Source organism: Ictalurus punctatus, chromosome 24 (genome assembly GCF_001660625.3).
Source record: "Ictalurus punctatus breed USDA103 chromosome 24, Coco_2.0, whole genome shotgun sequence".
NCBI classification, from domain to species: Eukaryota; Metazoa; Chordata; class Actinopteri; order Siluriformes; family Ictaluridae; genus Ictalurus; species Ictalurus punctatus.
Window position 1 is genome coordinate 4,031,108 of NC_030439.2, and position 24,633 is coordinate 4,055,740.

Here is a 24,633-nt window from a genome sequence, read left to right on the forward strand (position 1 = left end):
CTGTGGCCATAAAAGTGTACAAAAGACACAAAATGCTGTGTGGTGGTGTGTCTAAGGCTGGGACTAATAACTTACAAAATTTCCTGTAAATTGAAATTAAATTTATGCCACCGAGAAGTTGAATTCTTGAATCTAATTGGTCTAATTAGTTGTGGATTCCACACAGCTCAGACAGTATTTTCAGCTGTTACATGAATGACAGGTTTATATTAATGCGCTCATTCTAATAGGTTATTGTTTCTATAGTAACACAGTCATTCACAGGGACTTGTACAGCAGATACTCCACAAAAACTTAATAATAAACCAATTAAAATACATGCTGTTTAACAAAGAAAACTGTTAATTATTAAGGTGTTTGTTAGGGGATGTTTATATAAAGTGTCAGAGCTTTGTACCTGCCATGGTGCTTTGTAAAGTTTCCCATCCACTAGACCAACTACATGCTGATGGCCAACCTGTAAGGACTGTCACCAATCAACTTATCAACTAATTCTAAACAAACTGAACTGTTTATAGTTGTTGATGTGCAGTGGATAATATACAGAGACTATCGCCCATCAACTGTTCCTATTTTTCTTTCACTTCATTTTGATGGTGGTTGTTGTTCTTGTTTAGTAGATCCTTTATAGTCTATCATGTTGTCACATCCTATCACAATTTCTAATTCAGTTCATGTGGACCCTACTCAGACTTTTTAAAACATTTGACATTATGATATGACACTGTAGGCTGGTTCAGCACAGTTTGCAGAAGATCAGTTACAGTCCACAGTTTTCATCAAGATAACAAAAATGTTGCAAAGAGAAGTGTCCAGTGATTTCTGTGTTCATTTTAACAAGTCCAAGCTACTGTAAAAAGTATGAGAATCTTACTGCATCCTTTGGTGGTATTGATTTCTCTTAATATTTTGAGATGTTTTAATGAAAATTTAAAGTGCAGACCAAAAATTCAGCATTTTGGGCATTTCAATGGATCAAAAATTTTATCCACACAAATCACTCTGTACAAAGAATACTTGTGACAGTTAGCGAGAGTCAACATGGCTAAACACTGCCTATTTACAATGTAAACATGCATAAACTGTAAACAAAGACATTGTTAACTAAAGTCTGTTCTTCATAGAATGGAAATCAGTTGCATTTAATTATCAGGAAGAATGAAATCCATTTTAAACTCCATTTATTGGAAAATAAAAGTCTGGCACCATGTGTCGTACCATTTTCAAAGTGAACCATTTTGTATTATAGTCCAACTGGCATTATTGGCATTAGTTTAGAAATTGAACACTGCTGCCTGAATTGACCTTGTGCTAGCCTGTACATGACTATTTGAGCTACAGTTAGGAACAGATTAATAAAACATGCAGAAACAAACACCATCTGCCTTCTTGTCTCATCCAATAGGCATCAGTTACTTTATTCTGTGCAAATAAATGGAAGTCACAGACACACTGACATCTGAACCACCATGCCTTTTAATGAAAGTTGCCAAACTTAAACTTTAGCAATGCTGTTCACAACACCATACTGAATTAATGAAAGTCTTTGATTATATTAAAGAAAGGTTACAGTTGGCAACTCCATGTTTGGTATCTCTCATGCACGGTCAACACTAATTAAACCTCTACAGTACTTAAAAAGGCCACAATATTACAATTCAAATTATTTATACTTATACACACCTTTCTTTCTTTTTGCCATTCAAAAATTTTTAAAACCTCTGTATTAACATTTTTGGTTACATTTCAAGAAATGGGTTTAAGTTAAAGAAGCAAGACTATGGAGAAATAGCGATGTGACCTGAGAAATGCTTGGGAACATTGGGGGAAAACAGCTAGATCTACCACTTAAATATGCATCTAAAATCCTCCAATAGGAGGATGGAATAAGATGACAAGAAGTCTAGAACTATGGTAGTGGCAATGTCGAACTATAAACTAAACATGGGATTTAAAAGCTGCTTGTTTAAGAGCTGTTTGTTGAATTGAGGCAGCAGCGAGAATGTATCAACAAAAAGGGACGCGGCATGGAGGGAAACAGTGAATGAATTACAGCTTCCAGGTATTTAGCTAACTAATTAGCATGCAAATGCTCTGCACATCGAGATTATTTACTATTATAACATCATGAAACTTTTTCATGCTTTCCAGTCGAAGAGCTACAAATCTGTACTGCATCACCGCACACTCAATATAGCAGAAAGTAGTCATTTAATTTACAACCCCAATTCCAAAAAAGTTGGGACGTTGTGGAAAATGTAAATAAAAACAGAATGCAATGATTTACAAATCTCATAAACCCATATGTTATTCACAATAGAACATATAAAACACATCAAATGTTAAACTGAGGAAATGTACCATTTTAAGAAAAAAAATAAGGTAATTTTGAATTTGATGGCCACAACACATCTCAAAAAAGTTGGGACGGGGCAACAAAAGACTGGAAAAGTAAGTGTTACTAAAAAGAAATAGCTGGAGGTTAATTGGGAACAGGTCAGTAACATGATTGGGTATAAAAAAGAGTATCTTAGAGAGGCAGAGTCTTTCAGAAGTAAAGATAGACAGAGGTTCACCAATCTGTGAAAAACTGCATCCACAATTTGTGGAGCAATTTCAGAATAATGTTCCTCAATTTATTCCACAGTCTTGTTTCTCTAATAACACAAAGGACTAAAGACCATCCTCTTCATGTAGTGTAACGTCTATAACACCTTACCATCAATTGCAACTTCTTGTTTTTTTTAGTTTATTGTATAATTATTTATGCACTTAGGTTTAAAATCATCCTTTTCATAGATGATTGCTAATGCACAGTATTGTATTATTGAATCTTGTATTATTTCTGAACATTTTATTACCTCCTGGACCACTCTACCTGTAAAAACTAACAATTCAGGTCATCATTTCTTGCAGATTCACTACATGCTTTGTATCTTTGAGCCTTTAACAGTTAAGTAAGTTGCTTAGACTGCGAGCATCTTTTAAAGGATGTAATGTAAATATTAATGTTAACTCACATTTGGCTTCAGTTAAATTGTTGCACTTCAGAATGACAGTGGTCAGGTAACTACTCGATGTGATTTTTTAAAATAATTTGGTCTCCTCAATATAAGTTTTCCCTTCTCCTTCGGAGCATTTTGTTTACAGGTTTATGATTTTTAATCATTTTCCCAGACATTGAAGAGCAGTGGGGTGATATTATAACCTAGCCCATCTAGTCACAGCGCTCCGTTTGCTAGTGCCTTTTATCTTATGTACTCTCACAAACACTGTATGGCCAAAAGTATGTGGACACCTGACCATCCGACCTATATGCGGTTCTTCCCCAAACTGCTGCTACAAAGTTTGAAGCAGTCAGTTGTACAAGATGTCTTTGTATACTGTAGCATTACAATTTCCCTTCACTGGAACTAAGAGACCCAAACATGTTCCATCACTACAATGCTCCTGTATACAATGCGAGGTCTATAAAGACATGGGTTGTCAAGGTTCGAGTGGCCTACACAGAGCCATGACTTTAACCCCAGTGAACACCTTTAGAATGAACAGGAACACCCACTGCACACTAGGCCTTGTCACCTGATCTGATTAGTGCCTGATCTCACTAACGCTCTTGTGGCTGAATGAGCACTAAATCTGTAATGTGATGTTAAAATATTACGTGATTGTCAGGTGTGAAACGTTTGGCCATACAGTGTATATTTGTAATGTAGGTACTCTTTGAAGCACATAAAACACACACACACACACACACACACACACACACACACACACACACACACACACATACTCACTCACAGACAGGTATTCACAGATTGTTTTTTTTTCTGTCTTATGATATAACAGCAACAATCATATCTCTTATCCAAACATTCATACAACTCTCTATGAGCTTTCAAAACCTGCTGAACATTTGAAATCAGCAGAACACTTCACATAGCCATTATGTCACAGTGGCACATATTATATCAATTCACTGAACCAAATCACATTTTGCCTGGAACAAAAAACAAAACAAAAAAAAAACAATATGCTTACATGAAATCCTTATACACTTACATAAATCACAAACACTAAGTAATGATATTTCTAAAGACATATATGTCTGATTCTCTCCATGCTCTCCTTTGTATCCTGGTTAACTGAACATCCCATCATGCATTTAGCTATGCAACCATGGGGTGGTCAGAGGTTCATCCAAACAAACGGTGCTCAGGCAAGCAAACAAAGTGACAAACACATGCTTGCATGCACTCATATCTAGAGTGTGCAGAGGGGTCTGTGCAAACCATGCTACACTGGCAAGGAGTCAGGAGTTCACTGCCTTACAGTCCCAACAGGACAACAGGAAACAGGAAAAAATGACACATTCTGTTTTTTGTTTTTTTTTTTAAACACTTTTAGCTTTCTGTTCGAACATTGTAATGCACACATACCTTGCATATGCTAAATTTCCTCACACTAAGGACAGTTACATGCACAGCTATGCATCCCTACTGAGGCTATGCGTACAGTGCATCACAGAGAAGACTGAGCATTTTCAGTCAGCATACACACTGTATCTCTTCCTCTTCTAACCTTTGCCTTTTGTTGTTTATCTTAAACAGCACCTGTTTTATATGGAAGTCCGTTCTGCCACGGAGAAAAAATACATTTAAAAAGGTCATTGTGACCCAAAACTGAGAGTTTAAATCTTGTAATTCTGACTTTATTTCTCGCAATTTTGAGTCAACACCTCGCAATTCTTACATTTTTTCTTACAGTTCATATTCTGTTCATATTGCAAAAATCTGACATTATCGTGAGTTTACATCTCACAATTCTGACTTTTATTTACTCGCAATTTAGACATCCACTTGACAGTACCTGAAATGAGACTAACTTCAGGTAACGAGTACAGCTAGCATCTGTTTGTCCTTGTCTTGATTAGCTGATGAGTGTTGTTCTTATATAGTCTATTTAATAATAAGTACAGAGTACCTGATTTGGTGATGGACTGACTTGTTACAACACAAATTAACAGAAAACAAGCACAGCCACAAAAAGCGATGCATATTCCTACCTTGTTCATTGATAGCTATGATATTATAGCATTTTTATAACACTACTTTGAATATAGTCATTAATGGTAATATGTTCCATGAAGGTCATATCTATAATGATCTATAAATACATTGATAACATGCTCTGTAATACATTTATAAGGCATAATAAATACTGAAAAATGCATTGCATGTTATAGCAATGTCTATTATGCAAAAAGTAATAGAATTGATTTACTTGTCAATTGTTGTAAATGAATGAAAAGATATTAATTATAAACACACATATATTTTTCAGAGACAAGTTGTATTTGTGATCTTGAGTAAAGTGAGCCAGATTTTAAAAGTGATTATAGCATAGCATGTGTTTTTCATGAATTCTTGAATCAGAAGGTGTTGATTAATTTTCTACAACAGCAGCTCTCGCAATAGTTCCGGTTGTAACGTAAATCACAGTTTAATATCAATGCACTCGCTCTAATACATAGCTCATACACAGGGACGTGTAAAGAAGATGCTCCACATAATGTGAGGTTAATAATAAACTGATTTTTTTAAATATAAAAATGTGTTGTTAGGAGAGGTTTATGTGACATTTCTGGAAGGAGTCTTGAATGACAGCGCTCTGTAATGGTCAGAATAACAAACTAACTTGCATTGCGGATGTCATTAAATATTAAATGTAAAAAGAGCAAAGGGTTGTTAATTACTACATTATAAATAGTAATCATTGGCAAATCACTGTGGTATAAGCAGAATAACAGACATTGGAACATATATAAAAATAATTCATTTTGGAGTTGTAATGGCCCAACACAAACACTGTCCCAGCGTGGATTAAATTCCTATAACAGCATGGCTCATTGTGTGTTATTCCTTAATTATTAAACCTTCAGAATTTACAAAATTACATTTGTCATAGTTGTCTTAATTCCAGTTGCATCAAGCGCATTATTAATAACAATAAACCATTGACTAGTAAACAGTCAAATATGTTGAAGTTAAGACATTAAGAGCAATAAACAGAGAATAACAGACTAATATAACTGATATTGAGTTTCTTTGCTCTTAGAGTTGTGCTACAAACAGTACTTATTATGCATGATGCTAACGTCATAATAAATTATAAACATATTTATAAAGTGTAATGCATTTTCATTACTAATAATAATAATAACTTGTAATGCCTTAGGAATGCATGACTGTGTATATGGTCGTCAAAGAAAGTGGTAACAAATTAATTATTACATGTAATGGAAGCATTAAACAGATATACCATGAATGGTACTTCTTCACATATTTACCATGAATGGTACTTCTCCTCCAGAGGTATAAGAAACTCTGACCGATCAGACGCTTATAAAATCCCTTACAAATTTGATAGCCAGCTGCCCTGAGAGTCAGAGTAAATAAAACTTTTCAGTAAAGCTCTGCTGAACTGTGCTTGTGGCCATAAAAAGTCTGTAATGGATTATTGGTCAGTATAAAAGTAATCACGTAACTTTAGTTACCTGTATGATATCACACTAACTGAGCACAATAAAGAATTTTTATCTCTGACTGAAGACGATGCCTTCCATTACTGTCTGTGGATTTAGAGTGCAATAACACACAACCCATACAATAAAGTACAACTGCTATCCCAAGTGCAAATGTGCAAAGAATTGAAGATAATATTATGTGAGTTTTTCTGTTTCAATGTCCTTGTCTCTACTTGACTTGTTAGCAGCATGGCTGAGAAAGAGGGTTCAATTTTAGGTCAGTCTAATAGACAACTATCCACAGTTCAATGTGTAGTGACCCAGTCTGACCCTGCACATATTAGTAAGCTTGTCTCAGCTTGTACTGCACAAAACATGTTATTTCACTGAGAAAGTGAAGGGCAGTAGAGTGATTCCATGTTATTTTAGAGTTTGTGGAGAATTTAGACTCTTGTATATAACTTGAAATATTATATTAAATGTCAATTTAAGTCATTACATTATTATCTGTATGTGTCATCAGACAACGTCAGAGTTTTTCTCTTTACCTCAACTGTCTAGATTGCCTTTCAAAGCAGTTATACAAACAGTAAAAAAAATAAATAAATAAATTTAAAAAAATTAAATGGTGCCCAAAATACTTTCACTATAGATTTTTGGTAAAATTTTGCATGCTCCTCTATGCTCTAGGTATTGCTCATGTAAGTGTGTGTAACAGTACTGGGTAATAATTTTGTGTAAAAAAAAACAAAAAAAAAAACAGATTTAATACTAAAGCGGTGGTTTGCAAACCAGTCCTCAGAGTCCCTAAGATGCAGCACACGTCCCTGTGGTGTATGAGCTGAGATTGAGGAATAATTTTAATTGTCTGAAAGGCCATGAGGACTTTGAGAACCACTGAACTAAAGTACACTAAAATGCCAGACAGGTTTTAGCTATTAAGGAGAAAAAATGTAAGAGAAATAACTGTGGTGGCTAGCAAGGCAAGTTAACTAAATGCTACTAAAATGCCTGACAGGTTCTAGATATTTGGAGGGAATTACAGCATAACTGGATATTTATTTAAAATAATGACATAGAAGCAGGAAAGTAAACTGGGAAATTCTGTGTCTGGTTATTCAGGCAAAAGGGGAAAATTGATTCAGAAGACATTATGTCAATATTATCTCAAAGAATCACCAATACACAATCTACTCTTGATAACTACAAACCTTTGAAATTAGATTGATTAGACTGATAATATACTCACGTGTACTGTATGTAGGAATCATCCAGCATAGTACACAAACTTTACAGAAAAATAGAATAAAATTCATCAGCTGTGCAAGCAAAGTTTCTGAGGCTATAGGCGGTGAAACCATTTGATGTTCATGATAGTTGATTAAGTAATAGTTGTTGTCAAATCACGGTATTTATTCCACAGGGTTCCCAAGTTCTGAGAGTGTAGAAAAGCTCTTTTTTTCCCCCACAGGAACAATTGGCACTGGAAACTGAGATGTCAATAATGTTGTGTCCATTGCTGTTTTATTAGTGGGATGATAAAGTGAGCACCAAAGGACTTGTCTCTGTCTTAGCAGTGGATTGTTTAAAGGTCAGTGCATCTGTTCTCTTAATAGTTCTTACACAGGTCATGGCATCATCTATGATTTCTTAGGGAGCCAAAAGTTATAAAAAATAATCACACGTTCCTCTTTTTTTTCTCAGGAAGAAATCTTTGATCTCACTGCAAGTCCAAGTCTCTGTAGCTGGGAATAAGGATTGGAAAATTTACAGTGCTTGGGATGGAAAGAGTTGTACTGTAAGTTAATATGAGAGTGTAGGATGATCATCGATAGTGGTATGAGAGGAGACATGTCCAAAAAGATCATGCTTGCATTGAGTGAAATGTGGAGAAGGAACTAATGAAAAGCTGGAGCACTTGTGTAAGTTGGTAGCAATGACACATTCCATCAGTTTACTTCAGGAACAGTATGGGTACATGTACAGTGAATTGTTACATAGTTCATATAGGAAGGTGCCATTTTATTGCCCATACTGACTCCTCTGACTTGAGAGTAAAATCTAGAATTAAGGATGAAGCAGTTTAGTATTAAGACAAGTCTGATAATCTGATAAAAAAGACTATGTCATAGTATGGATTATTCTCCAGTCATGCATCGAAAAAAGAGTTTGAGCTCTCAGTATGACTTCATTAGAGATTACTGCATATAGGCTTTTTTTTTAATTTTTTTTTAGATATCCTGCAGAAATGGCACTAGAAACAGTTGAATGGATGGAAGACTGTAGCTGGGGAGTGATGTTATTGTTGATCCGTCTACAGTACAGAGTGTACAAAAATTAGGAACCAATGAGTCAATAGTTTCCATTGACTTCAGAAACTCGTGAAGTTTGGATGACCTAATTACAATGGGTCTTAAGCAACAGAATTTTTTTTTTACTTTCAATAACAGCAGAAAATTTAGGAGTGGCTCTCGGATAGGCCTTTGGATAATACCGAGATCTCTGTAGAAGTTAGTTCCAGATCGTTGTGTAGGGTGATTACTTTTTTAGAGTTTGAACAAACAGTTATTTTGCCTTTGCTGTCTTTATAAGTCCCCTTACGTGCAGGTAGCATTTGTTTTTAGTATTTCCCATGAATTTAAAAATGTCTCAATTAAGTGTGTGTGTGTGTGTGTGTGTGTGTGTGTGTGTGTGTGTGTGTGTGTGTGTGTGTGTGTGTGTTAAAACACTGAATTTATTTTGTGTATTAAATCATAACACAGAATTAAAAAATTAGATTGTGATCAATCCTCTGCACATTCTGAAAATCACTTAAAGAGAGATGATTGCACTAAGATGTTACAGGCTGTTGACTTTGCTGACTTTGAAGTTGAACTGGAACTACTTTGCAAAGATGTTATCTTTCAAACATCTCAGAATAAAGGTGATGTGGTCAGTGAGTCTGGTTTTCGTCCAAATAAATGAAGCGAATGTGAATGAAGATGTAGTCCAGTGAGAATTTAATTGCTTGCTTGTAGAAAGTTAGCAGTTGAAAAGTATAAATCTGAAGAAGAATCAAAGAAGCAACTGCAGTGCACTTCAATAATAAGTGTAGATGTAGTTCTAATTAAGTGTTTGTATTGCTGGCTGTTGCTATGGGAATAATGACGTGAGGAAGGAAAAAGACCTCATCTATCCCCTCAAAACATTAGAGCCATTTAACTAAACAAAGAATTAACTCACTTCTCTTATTGTTTTTTATTTCCACATCTACAATTAATACTGCAAACAAAATAAACATTCGTTACTCTTTCCTAATCATAGTCATCTACACAAACTATGTTAAACACAGCAATTTACTGGATACATACAGAAAAAAACATTCATTGCTTTGCACTCTTATATTGACATAAGTTTTTGAACTTGCATATTTTCTCAAATACCAAATATTTTTTCCCCAGTGTACCTTCCTGCATGAATGTTTGGTATTACATTTAAATGTAGAGTGAATATATTTTACTTACCACCTTTTTATACTAAACCAGGTATTTTAAGATACCTACAACCTGTCTGGTCTTCCCATGTATGTTAGTTAAAATTTCTTGTGACTATCTTTATCTCCCCAAATCACCCAGTTTTGCACTTACCTGCTTGAATTATAAGAAATCCCTGGTGTCTGAAAAGTTATTTTTTAGTGACTTGATTCAGGGCTATACAGTGCCAATGCTAATGCTACTGCATTCTACTATTAACACAAACACAAGCTGCTGGTTTGAAGATGGCAAGAGATACTATTCATGCAAACAACATTAGCAAGTTACGATGCCCAAACAAAGCAATGAAAAAAATGAATTCAAAACGAAAGCATGAATCACACCAACAACACAACACAAAAATGCAAAACAAACAAACAAACAAACAAACAAACAAGCCAAAAACAACAAAAAGAGCATACCACAAATTTACCATAAAAGAGTAACAAAGGGTGGACTCACAGATAGAAAACTTGTTGTTGTTGTCTTTGCCAGGAAATAATTTTACTCCTCTAGATTTAAAATCTACGGACCTTTTCACTAGTTCAAGAGGAAAAACAAAACAAAACAAAACAAACAAAAAACATAAAAATCAGGTGAAACAGGTCACAAATTAATTTGTCAGTATTAAGGAAAGAAAGAATCATCAAGCTTATGAAATGCAAATAAATAAATAAATAATAATAACTAAAACAGTAGTAAACCTCCCGATGAGCTTTGGAAATGGAAATCAAAGCAAAAGTGTGCTGAAATGAAAGGGAAGGGAGAGAGAAGATTAATAAAGAAGCAGCAGGACAGGACTTCTGTTCATCTGTTAACCTTGAAATTGATGGAGAATTTTCTAATTGTATGCCCACATCATCTTATGGATCAGGCATTGCCTCCGCTGTCTAATCGGTTTTTAGGGCCATAAGTGATCTGTCAAAGTTGTTCTACTAATTTAAAAAACAAAAAAGGGACAATTCTGTCTCACTCTGTCTGTCTGTATCGCTTCCTATCTCACTCTTAAACACAATAGCACAAACACATACAGTTGTATAGCAAGACTTTCTGTTCTAAGTGAGCCAGTGGATAATCCCCATCATCTCATAGGTTACACAGAAGTCCTGTTAGAAATGTCAAGCATAATAATAATAATAATAATAATAATAATAATAATATGAAAACATTCACATTTTCAGAAATGCTTTCTCTTTCAGAAATGATGCATGTAATGAAATCATACTATACATATAATTTGTGCATTTAACAAATAATTTAAACTGACATTTGTTGCAACACAACGAATGTCATCACATTTTTAATGTAACCTGTAAATGACAAATATATGAGGAACTCAAAGGACGTCAAAGGGATAAACATTCAAGTTAAAGCCTTTAACATGCATTGTGTATGACCACATGGTTCATATCTGCTGGGTTAACAGTCATCATACTATTAAAAAAATTATCTTCTGTACAGTCTGAAACTGTTATTGCACAGTAAACACAACCCTGGAACATGTTTCTTGTACTAAACTTCAATGTGGGTCCCTTAAACTGAATGACTACATACAGTGCCCTCCACTAATATTAGCACTCTTGGTAAATATGAGCAAAGAATGATGTGAAAAAATGCCTTTATTGTTTAACCTTTTGATATTTTGATGAAAACATTCACCAAAAAATATTCTGCTATCATGAATATCAAACAATTGAAAACACAGGTTTATCAAAATAAAATCTTTGTTAAATATAGGTGTGCAACAATTATGGGCACCCCTATGAATTCATATGAAAATATATATATATATATTTGAAGTATTGATATTTAAAAAATATATATAAATTATGTTTTAAATTGCTCAACCATGACATTCTGTTTCACAGGGGTATAGATATGAGGTAACACACAGACCAAGGAATATTGCTGTGATGTGCGGCAAAAGTTTGTTGAGCTTCACAAAATGGGAAGTGTCTATAAGAAAATAGCACAAGCATTGAAAATTCCCATTTCCACCATTGGGGCAATAATTAAGAAGTTCCTGTCAACTGGAAATGTTATGAATCAACCTGGAATTGGACGTGTGTCTATATCGTCTCAACACACTGTGAAGAGGATGTTTCAAATGGCCAAAAAATCTCCAAGGATCAGAGCTGGAGAATTGTAGAAGTGAGTTGTGTCTTGGGGTCAGAAAGTCTCCAAAACTACAATCTGAAGTCACCTACATCACCAAAGTTGTTTGGAAGGTTTTCAAGAAAAAAGCCTCTACTCTCATCCAAAAACAAACTCGAGCGTCTTCAGTTTGCCAGACACTACTAGAACTTCAAATGGGATCGGGTTCTATGGTCAGATGAAACCAACATAGAGCTTTTTGGTAATAAACACAGAGGTGGTTTTGGTGCACACAGAGAGGGAGCCATATGAGAAAAGTTCCTCATGCCCACAGTTAAATATGGTGGTGGCTCTTTAATGTTTTGGTGCTGTATTTCTGCCAGAGGACCTGGACATTTTGTTAGGATACATGGCGTCATGGACTCTATCAAATATCAACAGATATTAAATGAAAACCTGACTGCCGCTGCCAGAAACATTAAAATGGGTCATGGTTGGATCTTCCAGCAGGACGAGGTTAAACAATAAAGACAATTTAACACAGCCTTCTTTGCTCATATTTACCAAGGGTGCCAATATTAGTAGAAGGCATTGTAATACAATAAGACAGAGTGAGTGTGTGTGTGTGTGTGTGTGTGTGTGTGTGTGTGTGTGCGCGAGAGTGAGAGGGGACTGAGAATGAAGAAGAAAGAAGAAGGCACCTATAAAGCACAAAAGGGTACAAAAGGCACAGTCACAACACTTCTGAAGCACACTCCTGTTCTAAAGTGTTAGTATTCACACTCCATCTTCTGTTGAAGATGTGCTTCTCAAACCAAGTGCACTACATTTTTTTTTCTTCAAAATAGAGATAGGAATAGGAAAGAGGATGTTTGCCCACCCTTACATAATGACATTTGTCACTTTAAAAGCATTGACTATATGAAGCTAACAAATTAGTTTGTCATACCCTGAATGGATAAAATCAGTGGTTTCACTGTAAATTTAAATGTCTCAGATTATAGTGTATATGCAACACAAATAAATCTTGAAACAAGGACACACACACACACACACACACACACACACACACACACACACACACACACGCACGCACGCACACACACACACACACACACACACACACAAACATCAGGCTCACATCTGAATCCACCACCAATCCACAGTTTGATTGAATCCTGACATTAGCTCGCTTTCATTCACCTGCCTATCAAACTCAAGTTTTTCCTGTTAACCCTCACTTACCAGTTCATTCATGGATCTTTGTGAGGTTTGGCTATTCCAGTGCGTATTCCTAAGTGTCTTCTCCGTTCATTATTCCTGTTTCTTACTTCTTTTTTTTTTTTACTTCTGCCCTTCGTTTTGATTTTGATTGCCCTGCATTTTTTTTTTGCCTGAAGTTCGACTCCTGCCTGTTTCCTTGACTCAAACAAGTGCTGGTGTGTAAATCAGGATTGCTCATTCTGTCATGATTTTTTAGAAAATCATTCAGAAAAAAAGGTTGTGGATGTCTAGGTGTATGGCAAGTGATTTAAAAAGATCTCCAAATTATTTGAAATACATCATTCCACTGGAAGGAAAGTCATCTACTAATGGTGCAAATTTCAAACAACTGACAATTTGTCCAGGACTGGTCGTCCCAGCAAATTCAGCCCAAGAGCAGAACGTCTGATGCAAAAAGAAGTTGCAAGAACCCCAAAACTGCATCACAGGATCTACTAGTAAGTCTTGCAACTGTTGGTGTCAAAGTGTGTGGTTCTACAATCAGAAAGAGTTCTACGATCATAAATTTGACCTGCACGTGAAGCATGCCAGAAAAAAGCCTTTGCAAGAAAACAGTTATAGGCAAAGAACAGGCTTTTTGGAATAATGTGCTCTGGACAGATGAATCAAAGATGGAGTTGTTTGGTCACAGTAACAGCGGACATGTTTGGCGCAGACCAAAGACAGCTTTTCAGGAGAAACACCTCATACCAACTGTGAAGCATTTCAGTGGACCTAAAGTGGACCTTTCAAAAGGATAATGATCCTAAGCACACTAGCAAATCCCCCAAGGAATGGCTCAAAAAGAAGAAATGGAGGGTTATGGAATGGCCTAGTCAAAGCCTGGATTTGAATCCCATTGAAATGTTGTGGGAGGATTTGAAACATGCAAGAAAACCCTCAAACATCTTTTAACAGAAAGAATATTGCATAGAAGAGTGGTCAAAAATTCCAGCAAGCCTGGTGGGCAATAATGCAAAACGCCTTCAAGAAGTTATTTCTGCTAACGGGGGCAATACTAGCTTCTGAGGCCAAGGATGTACTTACTATTTCCACAGAAGATTATAACATTTATTGATATGTCTGTTGAATAAATGATTGAAAAGTTCATTTTCCTTGTGTTTGTTCAAGTATATAATCTTCATTAATATGTACTGTTTCAAAGAGGATCAAATGTTTGCTTGTCGAAATATGTCAAAAAAGCCAACAATTTGCATGGGGTGTACTTTTTTTTTCACATGACTGTATATAGTCATATACAGTAATCAACTGTCCAGTCCACTAACCAAATGTTTAAAAGTGTAGCTTTAGAAATACTAATCTGTTTTATTTCAGAAGCTGCAATATATCATGTCCTATATATTGCAGACTTCCTCCGTGAATGTTCGGGTTGAGGGTGATGGCATTTTATTAATTTTTTTCAAAATATTGTGAAGGAATACTGGATTTCCAGTTTTGATATTTCTACAAAATTACCAAAATTCCTTCCTCAGAGTCAGTCAACATGCTGGTTTCTGCTGGTTATGCACACAGTAAAGCTGTTATCAAAAAAATTATTTCCAATGAAACCAAACAGTGAGATGTTCTGAGATATATCTGGATGTGTTTAAAACACTTCAAACTAGAAATATCTAAGTTTAAACTGACAGGTACCAAATAGAGTTCTCAATTTAATGAGGATGCAATCCTATCTTTCTTGCTATGGACTGGTGCTAGGCAGGCATTATGAACAGAATCACTGAAGAATCATTGAAGAAAACCCTGAAATGAGGTAATGAACCATGTTACTAGCCATATTAAAAAGATTCCAAGAAGTACTAGCTAATTCTGCGCCACATGTTGGTAAGACTGATATCTATGATACACCTCAGCATAGGTTCATTATAATTCAGCTCATAGGACATTATCATGTTTACAGTACTCACAATGCTTTGAGAGCAAGGCCAGATGCAGTACGTTCCTATGATAGTTAGGAGTACACAGATGAAAGCTACAGATGAAACAGCTTCTGAAAACCTTCAACTGGAAAATGTTTATAAATTCTTATTAGAAAATGTCATATAAAATATGACAAGGTCATGCTCAGAACAGTACATTGCATTACAATGGCCAGAGCTATCAATTTCCATTTTAACCACTTAGGCTTTGAGAGGAACCTATATCCCATAATTTCAAATAATTGAGAAACTATGTTTTAAGCAGTCAGGTAATGATAAGTGCTTACGTATCCATAAGGCAAAGCTATCAGTTATAGCAGTCAATCAATTCAACCTATACCTGTTAGTCATGATATCCACCACTGCTGTATCATGGAATAACTTCTATGAAACACATTTATCATAGCTCACCAGCCACACTTATACACCCAAACAGCCAATCATGTGGAAGCAGAGCAATGCATAAATTGCATTAAAGAAATGTATAAATCCAATTAATCAAATGAATTGAGATTCTGGGAAACTGATTTGAATTACGAAGGATAATCAATACTGGACCAATAGCACTGTAGTTGAATTAACAATCATACATCATGGTCAACTGCCAAAAATAGTGAAAACAATAAGTAGAAATTCTTGCAGTTTCTAGATCCAAAGATATCAATGTCTCCATGCAGTATAAAGATGAAAAAAAAACAACAACTTGAAAATCTAATAATAAAATAATAATAATACTAGATGCCCTGTGGGGTAGTCCATTTCCATAAACAAATAAAACCAAATGAGAAAGCAAATGTTTCAGGTTAGCAGAAAATGATACTAATGAATTCATTTAAAACAAAAAGTACACTTTAATTTGATGCTCGCACACTCTATTTAAAAGTTGTGGCTTAAGAAAGTTGTCATTAGATATGTGGGCCTGCGGCTGCACATGTTTTAGCATTTATGTGAAGCAATGGCTTGGCAAACCTGCCCAAGACAAATAATGGTTTTAGCACACATCTGTGCCAAAGTTAATTGTCTAGACTATTGCTTTTTCTCTTAGGTGAATATGAATTTGGTCCCAGTTTTGTTTATTTGGTTTAGTCTATTCTTTACTAAGTATCTTGGTTTAGTGTCATGCTTTTATTTGACAAGTTTTACAATACTCCAGCTATATTTTTGGGCTGTTTTGATAATGGGAACTTTAGCACAATAATGCATGCCTATTATGTCAATTAACAAGTGTCCATAAACATAAGGATTAAACTGATTCACAGCACACTTTTCTGGCAACACAATATAGTTATGCTACATTGATCTAAAATACATACAGTTTTTTATGTAAAGTTTTTTTTTAAAAAAAGCTCTCTATATACTTTATACTATGCTATATCCCCATTTCTACCATCAATAACAAACATAACACACACTAAAGTTTCAAGCCAGCACTTTTGACAGAAGATATATTGCTTTGAATGACCTTCACTGTCATAAAAACATAATGTGACTTAGTCACTGCTACCTCACCAAAGCATCGTCAAGCAAATGCTGTCTTTTTTTATTTTTGTTTTATTTCTTTTTACACTTTGCACCCTTTCTTAGGCGATCTTAATGTGGGAGTCTTTGCATCATCTTATTGTTTTTTGGTTGGTCCATATCCATATTGTGAACAATAGATCATACTAAGGTTCAGACGTACTGTACATACGTTTAATGCAAAACGTTACTCTAGTGCAACTGACATTAATGTTCAGTTTACTAATACTGTAACTCATTATGCAAAATGCAGATTGGACCCCCTACTAAATATGTTCTGCATGAGGTGCAAACTGCAGTTTAAATGCCCCAGTAAAATGGAAGCGGTCAACCACAAATAGCCATCAAGAAAAAAATACAAGTCCAATAATGAAGAGATACATGTTTTAATAATGAAGACTCTCATTTAAAATAAATAAATAAATAAAAATTAAATGATATGGAGGGAATTAATATGGCTGATTTAGCATGAAATAATCTCGAAGTTTATTAAATAATCAAAAAAAACAATGTACAGATATGCTACTTTGTATAAAAGTAAGTAATTAAAGTGTACTTTTTTTTAATCTTGTCATCAACTGCAGCTGTAATAACAAAGACAATGTCAAAATTCCTGTTTGAACTGTTGCATTTCTTTGTGAGATGTGAGATTAATGTGTTTGTGACATATGTGGTATGACCAGGACTCCCAGATGTGTATGACAGAAGCAGCCCAATGGATAAGCAGAATTAAAATGTACAGTTTGCCTAAATAGTTATTTCACCATGATCCTAAACCTGTTTCATATTATTACACATTTTTCATCAATAAGCAATCTGTGTCAGATCATGTGCAGATAAGATTCAAGCGCAGATTTATTTTGCAAGAATGGAAGGCCAGAGTGATTTTTCAACTCAAAAATCAAACCAGTAGAAATAGAAATACAAAAGTTTTAATAACATCACTGTCAAAAGGCATGAGCGAGACAGCAAATTTGCAGTGAGTTACTTAAGTGTGCTTGATTCAAAATCATGTGATTGGTGATGTGATGTGGTTTGGTCTAGACATAGATGAGTAGTTGGGGTTTACGACTGCAATGGTAAACGTGATGTTACTAGGAAAACACACACACACACACAAAATACACTCTAGCAAACACTGTTTAACACTGGTGCTACCTTGCACCTGGTTTTTGGAGGCAGGTGAACAGAACATTTATATTGAACAGATTATGTGTGAAGGTTCAAATCCCATTTTTCCACCCTTTTTTGTGCTAACTTCCAATTTTCTGTGATCTGCCCTCAAATGCATAAGCGCACTTTATATGTTAAGACATGCACACACAAGTCTTGTCAAGTAGAATGTGGCCTAATTGTGCCTGAAAATGGGCATGAGCTTCCAGAGGCAGATGTGCATCTGACGTAGGGATGTGCCTATCAGGACGTTTGCAGCCGATACCAATTTCTTGTCATCATGATCGGCCGATCCCGATTGTTAAAGCGTTATATAAGTGATGTGTAAGCTTTCTGTTTACTGTCACTCTTAACCTTTTTTTTTTTTCAGATAAAGTAATACCACAGATGTTGCCTTGGTTATATTGTTTACAGTAACGTTGTAGATTGTTATTTTAATTGAGAATCAAATAAATAAGCACAACGAATATTCATTTAAACATGAACATTTCAATAGGCCTTTAAAAATACACAGCAAATGGCGAATTTTTCATTGTTTCTTGAGACCTCGTACTAATTCCGCACTGCTGAGGACATGACTGCAGCGCTAAAGTTTAACGTCATCATGTGTTTTACATCCTCACATGTTTTACGTCATCAAATTGTGATCGGTTCATGAGATCAGCCAGATTTAAAGACTACCGATAGAATGTGAGTCATGGAATGTGATTATCAGCCGATACCCATTGGCGGCCGATCAATCAGAGCATCTGAATCTGATGGTCTTCTAGTCACTTTGTGTGATGAGTTTAGCAATATCAAAGTAATTATAACATGTTATATGAAAACAAAAAAAGACCTATATGGCCAGGTTGCACTTTGAGACCATTATTTAAAATCCAGCCAAATCAGCTAATCATTAAACAGGACACTTTAAACGAAACAGTAAGAAGAGGTGATAAATTGACAGAGATCAATAAGAACATTACCGCTCTCAGGCTTGTGTGGAGCATTACTTCATTTAAAAGCTCCTGTAAAGTCAGTTCTAAGTGAAATCTTGGCTAAATCTCTTCAGTTCAAATCATCTGAGGCACTCTGGAGCTAATGGCAGCTATTAGGTTTCGGATATGTCTCACCCCAGGGGGTGTTTATGCTTAACATGTAGTACAGAGAGATGAAGGCTTACTATAGTTTTAAATTATAGATGACGAGTGAACTGTGCTTCCTTATATAAGCTGTTTATACTGTGAGGGGGTGTCTAACATTCACTTTAGTCTCTGCGAGAATGAAAACAGTGGTATTCAGTGGGTGGCTTTTCTGACCTCGCACTGAAGAAAACTGACCTTGTATGCTCATTAGGCCTACTCGTGTTATCCAAGTGTCAAGTAACACTAACACATTTTTTTTTTACATTTGTTCAGCTGATAAACAATGATTATTTATGTACGTATTAGAGCAGCAAATAAAGATTACTATTTTGATAAATGTATTTTAACTATTTTTAATGAACTCTCTAATGTAAAAATTATTGGTCTTTTTCTTGTTTGGTATTTAAAAAATAAATAAAATAAAAAAAAAAAACAAGCAAATTTGACTAATTTAAATATTGACACCCAAAACTAGCCTCTTGGTTCTTAGTTTGCCCGTAGGCATAGAACTAAACAATTTGTGTACACTTTGTAAATACAGTAAATAAAAGTGTATAACTATTCAAAAATTCCAGCAATGAATTAATTATTTATTTAATTATTGAGTAACTTTTTTTTTATTATTTTACCTGAGGAGCCTTGATGGCACACTTGATGGCAAGCCATTTGCTAAATTAATGTTAAGTACTAAATGAATCATAACCATTATATACATCTGAGACTGCCACAGTTGGCTTGCATCACACTGACTGTAGAGACAATGCCCTCTGTGTGAAAAGACATCCACTCTCTCTAACAGCTGCTAGCTATAATAATTCCCATTTCTAATGGGAAAAAAAAACAGAAGGAATCAGATGCGTATGATTACTAATTTCTACACATTAAAACAGGATTTTTTGTATGTGACTTCCTGAGCATCTGACACATACAAAAATTGTATGTGACTTCCTGAGCAACTGGCAATTTTTTAAAATTAAACTCCATATTACAAGTCATGAACTACAGTGCATAAAACAGAGAGTAATAGATTCAGATAATTACTGGTTTCTATATACTGGTTTTCTATATAGCTATAGACTATATACTTGTCTTGAACATTTTTGTAGGTGAAATATTCCTACTGTTGTAATGCTGAACACATATGAGGAAGTCCTGAACACTAATATTTATTACATGTAGGACATGTTTTCAGATTAAAGGGCAATATCAGTGGTCTCTAAAATGAAATGTTCTTTTGTATATTAATAAAATAAAAATTCAAAAGCTCTAGTCAATCGAGAGAGGGTGAGAGAGAGGGGGGAGAGAGAGAGCTGGAGAGAGGGAGAGAGAGTGAGAGAGGAAGAGAGAGAGAAAGAGAGAGAGAGAGGGGAAGAGAGAGAGGGAGAGAGAGGGGGGAGGGAGAGAGAGAGGGGTGTGTGTGAGAGAGCAAGAAAGAGAGAGAGAGTAAACAGATGGGAGTGACAGCGTGACAGCATCAGATATAATGAGTGAGATCAGGCACTGATATTAGGTGAGGAGGCCTGGGTGTGTACAGTGGGGTTGAGGTCAGGGTTCTGTGCAGGTCACTTGAATTGTTCCACTTCAACCTTGGGATCCATGTCTTCATGGAGCTCGCTTTGTGCACAGGGGCATGGTAATGCTGGAACAGGTTTGGGCCTCTTAGTTCTAGCGAAGGGAAACTGTAATGCTACAGCATACAAAAGACATCCTATACAACTGGGCGCTTCCAGCTATGTGGCAACAGTCTGGGGAAAACCTTCATATGGGTGAAATGCTCAGGTGTCAACAAACTTTTGGCCATATAGGGTTGATGATTTAATCATGTTATATTATTTGTATCTTAGCTCAGTTGAACTACAGAACTCATAATAGGAGACTGATTGACAAACGGATAGTGTTGGTGTGTCTCTCTGCATTTTTATATTTAAAGCTCCATCATATGATGCTAGAGTGAATGATTTGAGCCCTAAGCTCAAACACAAACATTAGACATGACCAGGAAATGTAGTTTTGTTTTCTATACTATATTTTAGTATGTTAGCTTGAGTTAACTGGCTTAAAAGTGCAGAGCTTCATTATTTGTAGCCTAAATTAAGTCTATGGTCCAATACATACAGAATGCTGTATGATTACAGAACATAGGCTAGATTGTTCTGTCAGATATGTGCTGTTTACGATGTTACCTTGCAGAATGGCATAGTTATACCATGGTATCTGTGATGCATTGGTGTCATTACTAAGTAGACCATACTACTTAGTATGCATTGTGTGGTTTGGGACACAGCCTTGAATTCTATCCGAGTGTGTCCACTCACAGCCTTGAAATTAATCAGTACAACCAATTTTACAAAATGTTTTCTCCAAGTGGTTTGTAAAAGCATTTTTCTATCTGCAAGGATGAAATCTCAAGCTCTTAAATCCTGTAGCTTTAAAATATGCTGTCAAATAAAGAAGTTATCACAGAGGGTGGGAAAAATTGAGCAGACAGAACTTCAGGAATATCTGTGATATTGTTGCTTTTTGTGTTTTGATAATAGCTTAATGTATTAAGCTTTATAATATTGCTTACAGTGGGGGAAAAATGAAGGTCTGTATCAGAAGCCACTACGACTCCAGAGATTCATGGAGTGGACCAATATGACCTGAGTACAGTGGAGACAGGTATTAAAGCAATATCTGTTCTATATCTGGAAAGTTGTTCTATAACCATGTCAAATTAAAACCTGTTACTGTAATATTTTTTTTGCACTTCTGCACTTTGGGAAACTTATAATATGTACAGTCAACAACAATATATAATATAATACAGAATGTGAATATATTAACAATATATCAATAATGGTGATATACCTTTCCTTACCTATATATACCTTTCCTATAAGTTTCACGGTCCATACAGGATTTCGCAGAGCTTTTTGTGATTATTGTAGCCAAAAATACTTGGTTTTGCCTCAGGTTTTTTCGAAGTTTATGATGCAATTTGCAGAATTTTTTTTGTGCTTTTTTGCAGAAAACTACTTGAATTGGCGAAATTGCAATTACACAAAACTGTTCCCTTTCAAAGGGAACTCAATGCTCCGTGAGCTTCACGCTGTGGGAAGTACCCACATGCGTGACCGGTATCTAATGTCTGTGTGAAATTACTCCTATTTATAGGCCTGCCGTGGTCAGGTGACACGGATTTTTGCGCGTTGTGTGATTATAAAACGGCGTCTGTAAACCACGTCATCCTTATTAACTTCAGCCAAGACCGCATGTCGACTATTTGTGTAAACACTTACAAAAAACTCTTCACTTCCTCTCCATTTAAAAAAAAATAAGTAAGAAGTGTCAGGGGCTGGAGCATGCCACAGCGGACCTTGAGGGGCCTGACTGTGTACATTGTGAACGCTTTACAATCCAGCAGCTCCACTCGCGGCTCGCTCTCTTCTCGGCTGAAGGGAGTTGGGTTTCGTAGCCTCATGGATCAGGGCCGGCCGTTGCCGTGGCTCATGTCCTAGGGATCCCAAAAGGATCTGGAAGAGGAGGCGTACATGAATACTTGCTCTGTCTTTAAGTCCGACTCTCCACTTACGGGTTTTGGAGCTTACTTCACAAGTCCTCCTTCTGGTATGGAGAGTCAACCAACCCTCTCTGACTCCGAGGAGCCAGAGCGGGGAGCCACAGCACTAAAAACAGAGAGCAGTTCTCAAGCATATAAAGGAGCTGCTTGAAGTGATTACTCGGGCTGTAGAGAAACTGAATTTAGACTGGCCCAAGGAAGAGGAAGTGGTTCGTAGCAGGCTGGACGAGCACCAGTGAAAATAGATCTCTCTCACTCCCTAGAAAACTCCCCTTTTTTAAAGAAGTGCATGATGAAATATTGCTCTTCTGAAGAAAACCATACACCAGCAGTGTTTATAACCCTGCAAAGTCAGGTTATTCGGCCATCGTGGGGAACGTACAGTACCTCTCTCCATCAACGGCAGGGAATTTAGGGGAGCCAGCTTTGCCATCCAAGCCATGTAAGGCCACCTCCATGTTGCTTGGCAAAGCCTATGTGGCAGCGGGTCTCGCTTGTGGGTCATTGCATACAATGCAGTGATCCTCGGGCTCGGATCCTTTTTGAACAGGCCATACCCTCAGTATGACAGGGTGGGTTTTCTCATTCCCATAGCATGAAGCCCATGAAACGTTGAGTTCTCTTTGAAAGGGAACATCTGGGTAAAATATGTAACAAAATCAGGGAACAAAATCCTGTAGGGATGATTTCAGTGTAGTTACATAATCATTCATAATATTCACTGAATAATGGTCTTACTGTAACTAACTGAATAATAAGCTAGGACTTTAAGGGGTAAAAATGGCAGTGGATCTGGCTAACAGTGTATTTTGTTTCACTGGACTAAGCTATATTTTTAATAAAACAGATAATGATAATTATCTTGGATTAATTAACCCAGGTCTCTTCACCAGACAGTGTATCATTATTATTCAAATGCTGATATAAATTTCTGCTATGAATATATTATGCATTAAGTACCACCCTAATGACTCCATAATGCAAGAGAGTGCAATCACGCTATCAGTACTAAATTACACTACATCTGTTAGGTATGAAACAACTTTGTAATTAATCTGAATCAGTCAATCATCTATTCTCTTGGGCCATCCTGATTAGAGAGTTTCTTTACACTAATTAAACTCTCTGCAATTCTGTAATTAAAAAAAAGAGAAAAGAAAAAAGAAAGAAAACAGTCTGAAGCTACAGCTGAGGGGATTGGACACTAAATGGTTGATTTTGGGAGATTATCGGAAGTGGAATTCAACACTCAAATATTACAGGCATTAGATTAGATAAAACCCCAAACCCCCAAAACTAAAGCAATATGTAATGTTATTTATGCCAACTATTATTGTTTTATAAGGCATATAGTGTATTTACATTACATTACATTTTCCTTCACTGCTAGTGTTGTAAGTTGTGTTGAACACCCTATTGACTCAGTTTAAATACTCTACAATTAATAATAATAATAAAAGGAGAAATAAGTATGAGAAAATAAAGAAATTTTAAATGGTTAAATGTTAACATCTTGATCACTGTAATCAGGCACCATATTTATTTGTCATATATTTGATACTACCACTGAGTGTGAGCCTTTTAGGCTCAGCCAGCTCACCATCCAAGTGCACCTACTTTAATATAGCACTAATTTAAAGTCAGATTAGGATCCAAGATATTGCTGGTTAGTAATGGAGCACTTCGAAAATGTTCTTCCTCATTTTAAATGCAATTCTGCATATTCTGTTTTGATTTAGCATAAAAAGGAAACTCCAGATGTTTAAAACTTCTGATTGGAAGTGTAGCTCTCATCACATTTGCTGTCACGCTCGGCTGCATGCTTCATTTGTCATGTACGCACAAATGTCAAACCATACATATTGCCAAAATGTCTGCTCCATGGTGAATGAGCATTATCGCAACTGTTGTCACTTCATGT

At 35.8% G+C, this 24,633-nt stretch overlaps 1 protein-coding gene across 2 annotated transcripts in view; it reads right to left on the reverse strand.

Moving 5' to 3' along the window:
* Positions 1-24,633, reverse strand: part of csmd3b (CUB and Sushi multiple domains 3b) — a 489,673-nt gene that overhangs the window by 237,374 nt on the left and 227,666 nt on the right. For both annotated transcript variants that reach the window (XM_047150624.2, XM_047150623.2), the window contains exon 7: positions 10,501-10,578. In XM_047150624.2, coding sequence (XP_047006580.2) covers positions 10,501-10,578 — 78 coding nt within the window. The remainder of the gene's footprint in view (positions 1-10,500; positions 10,579-24,633) is intronic.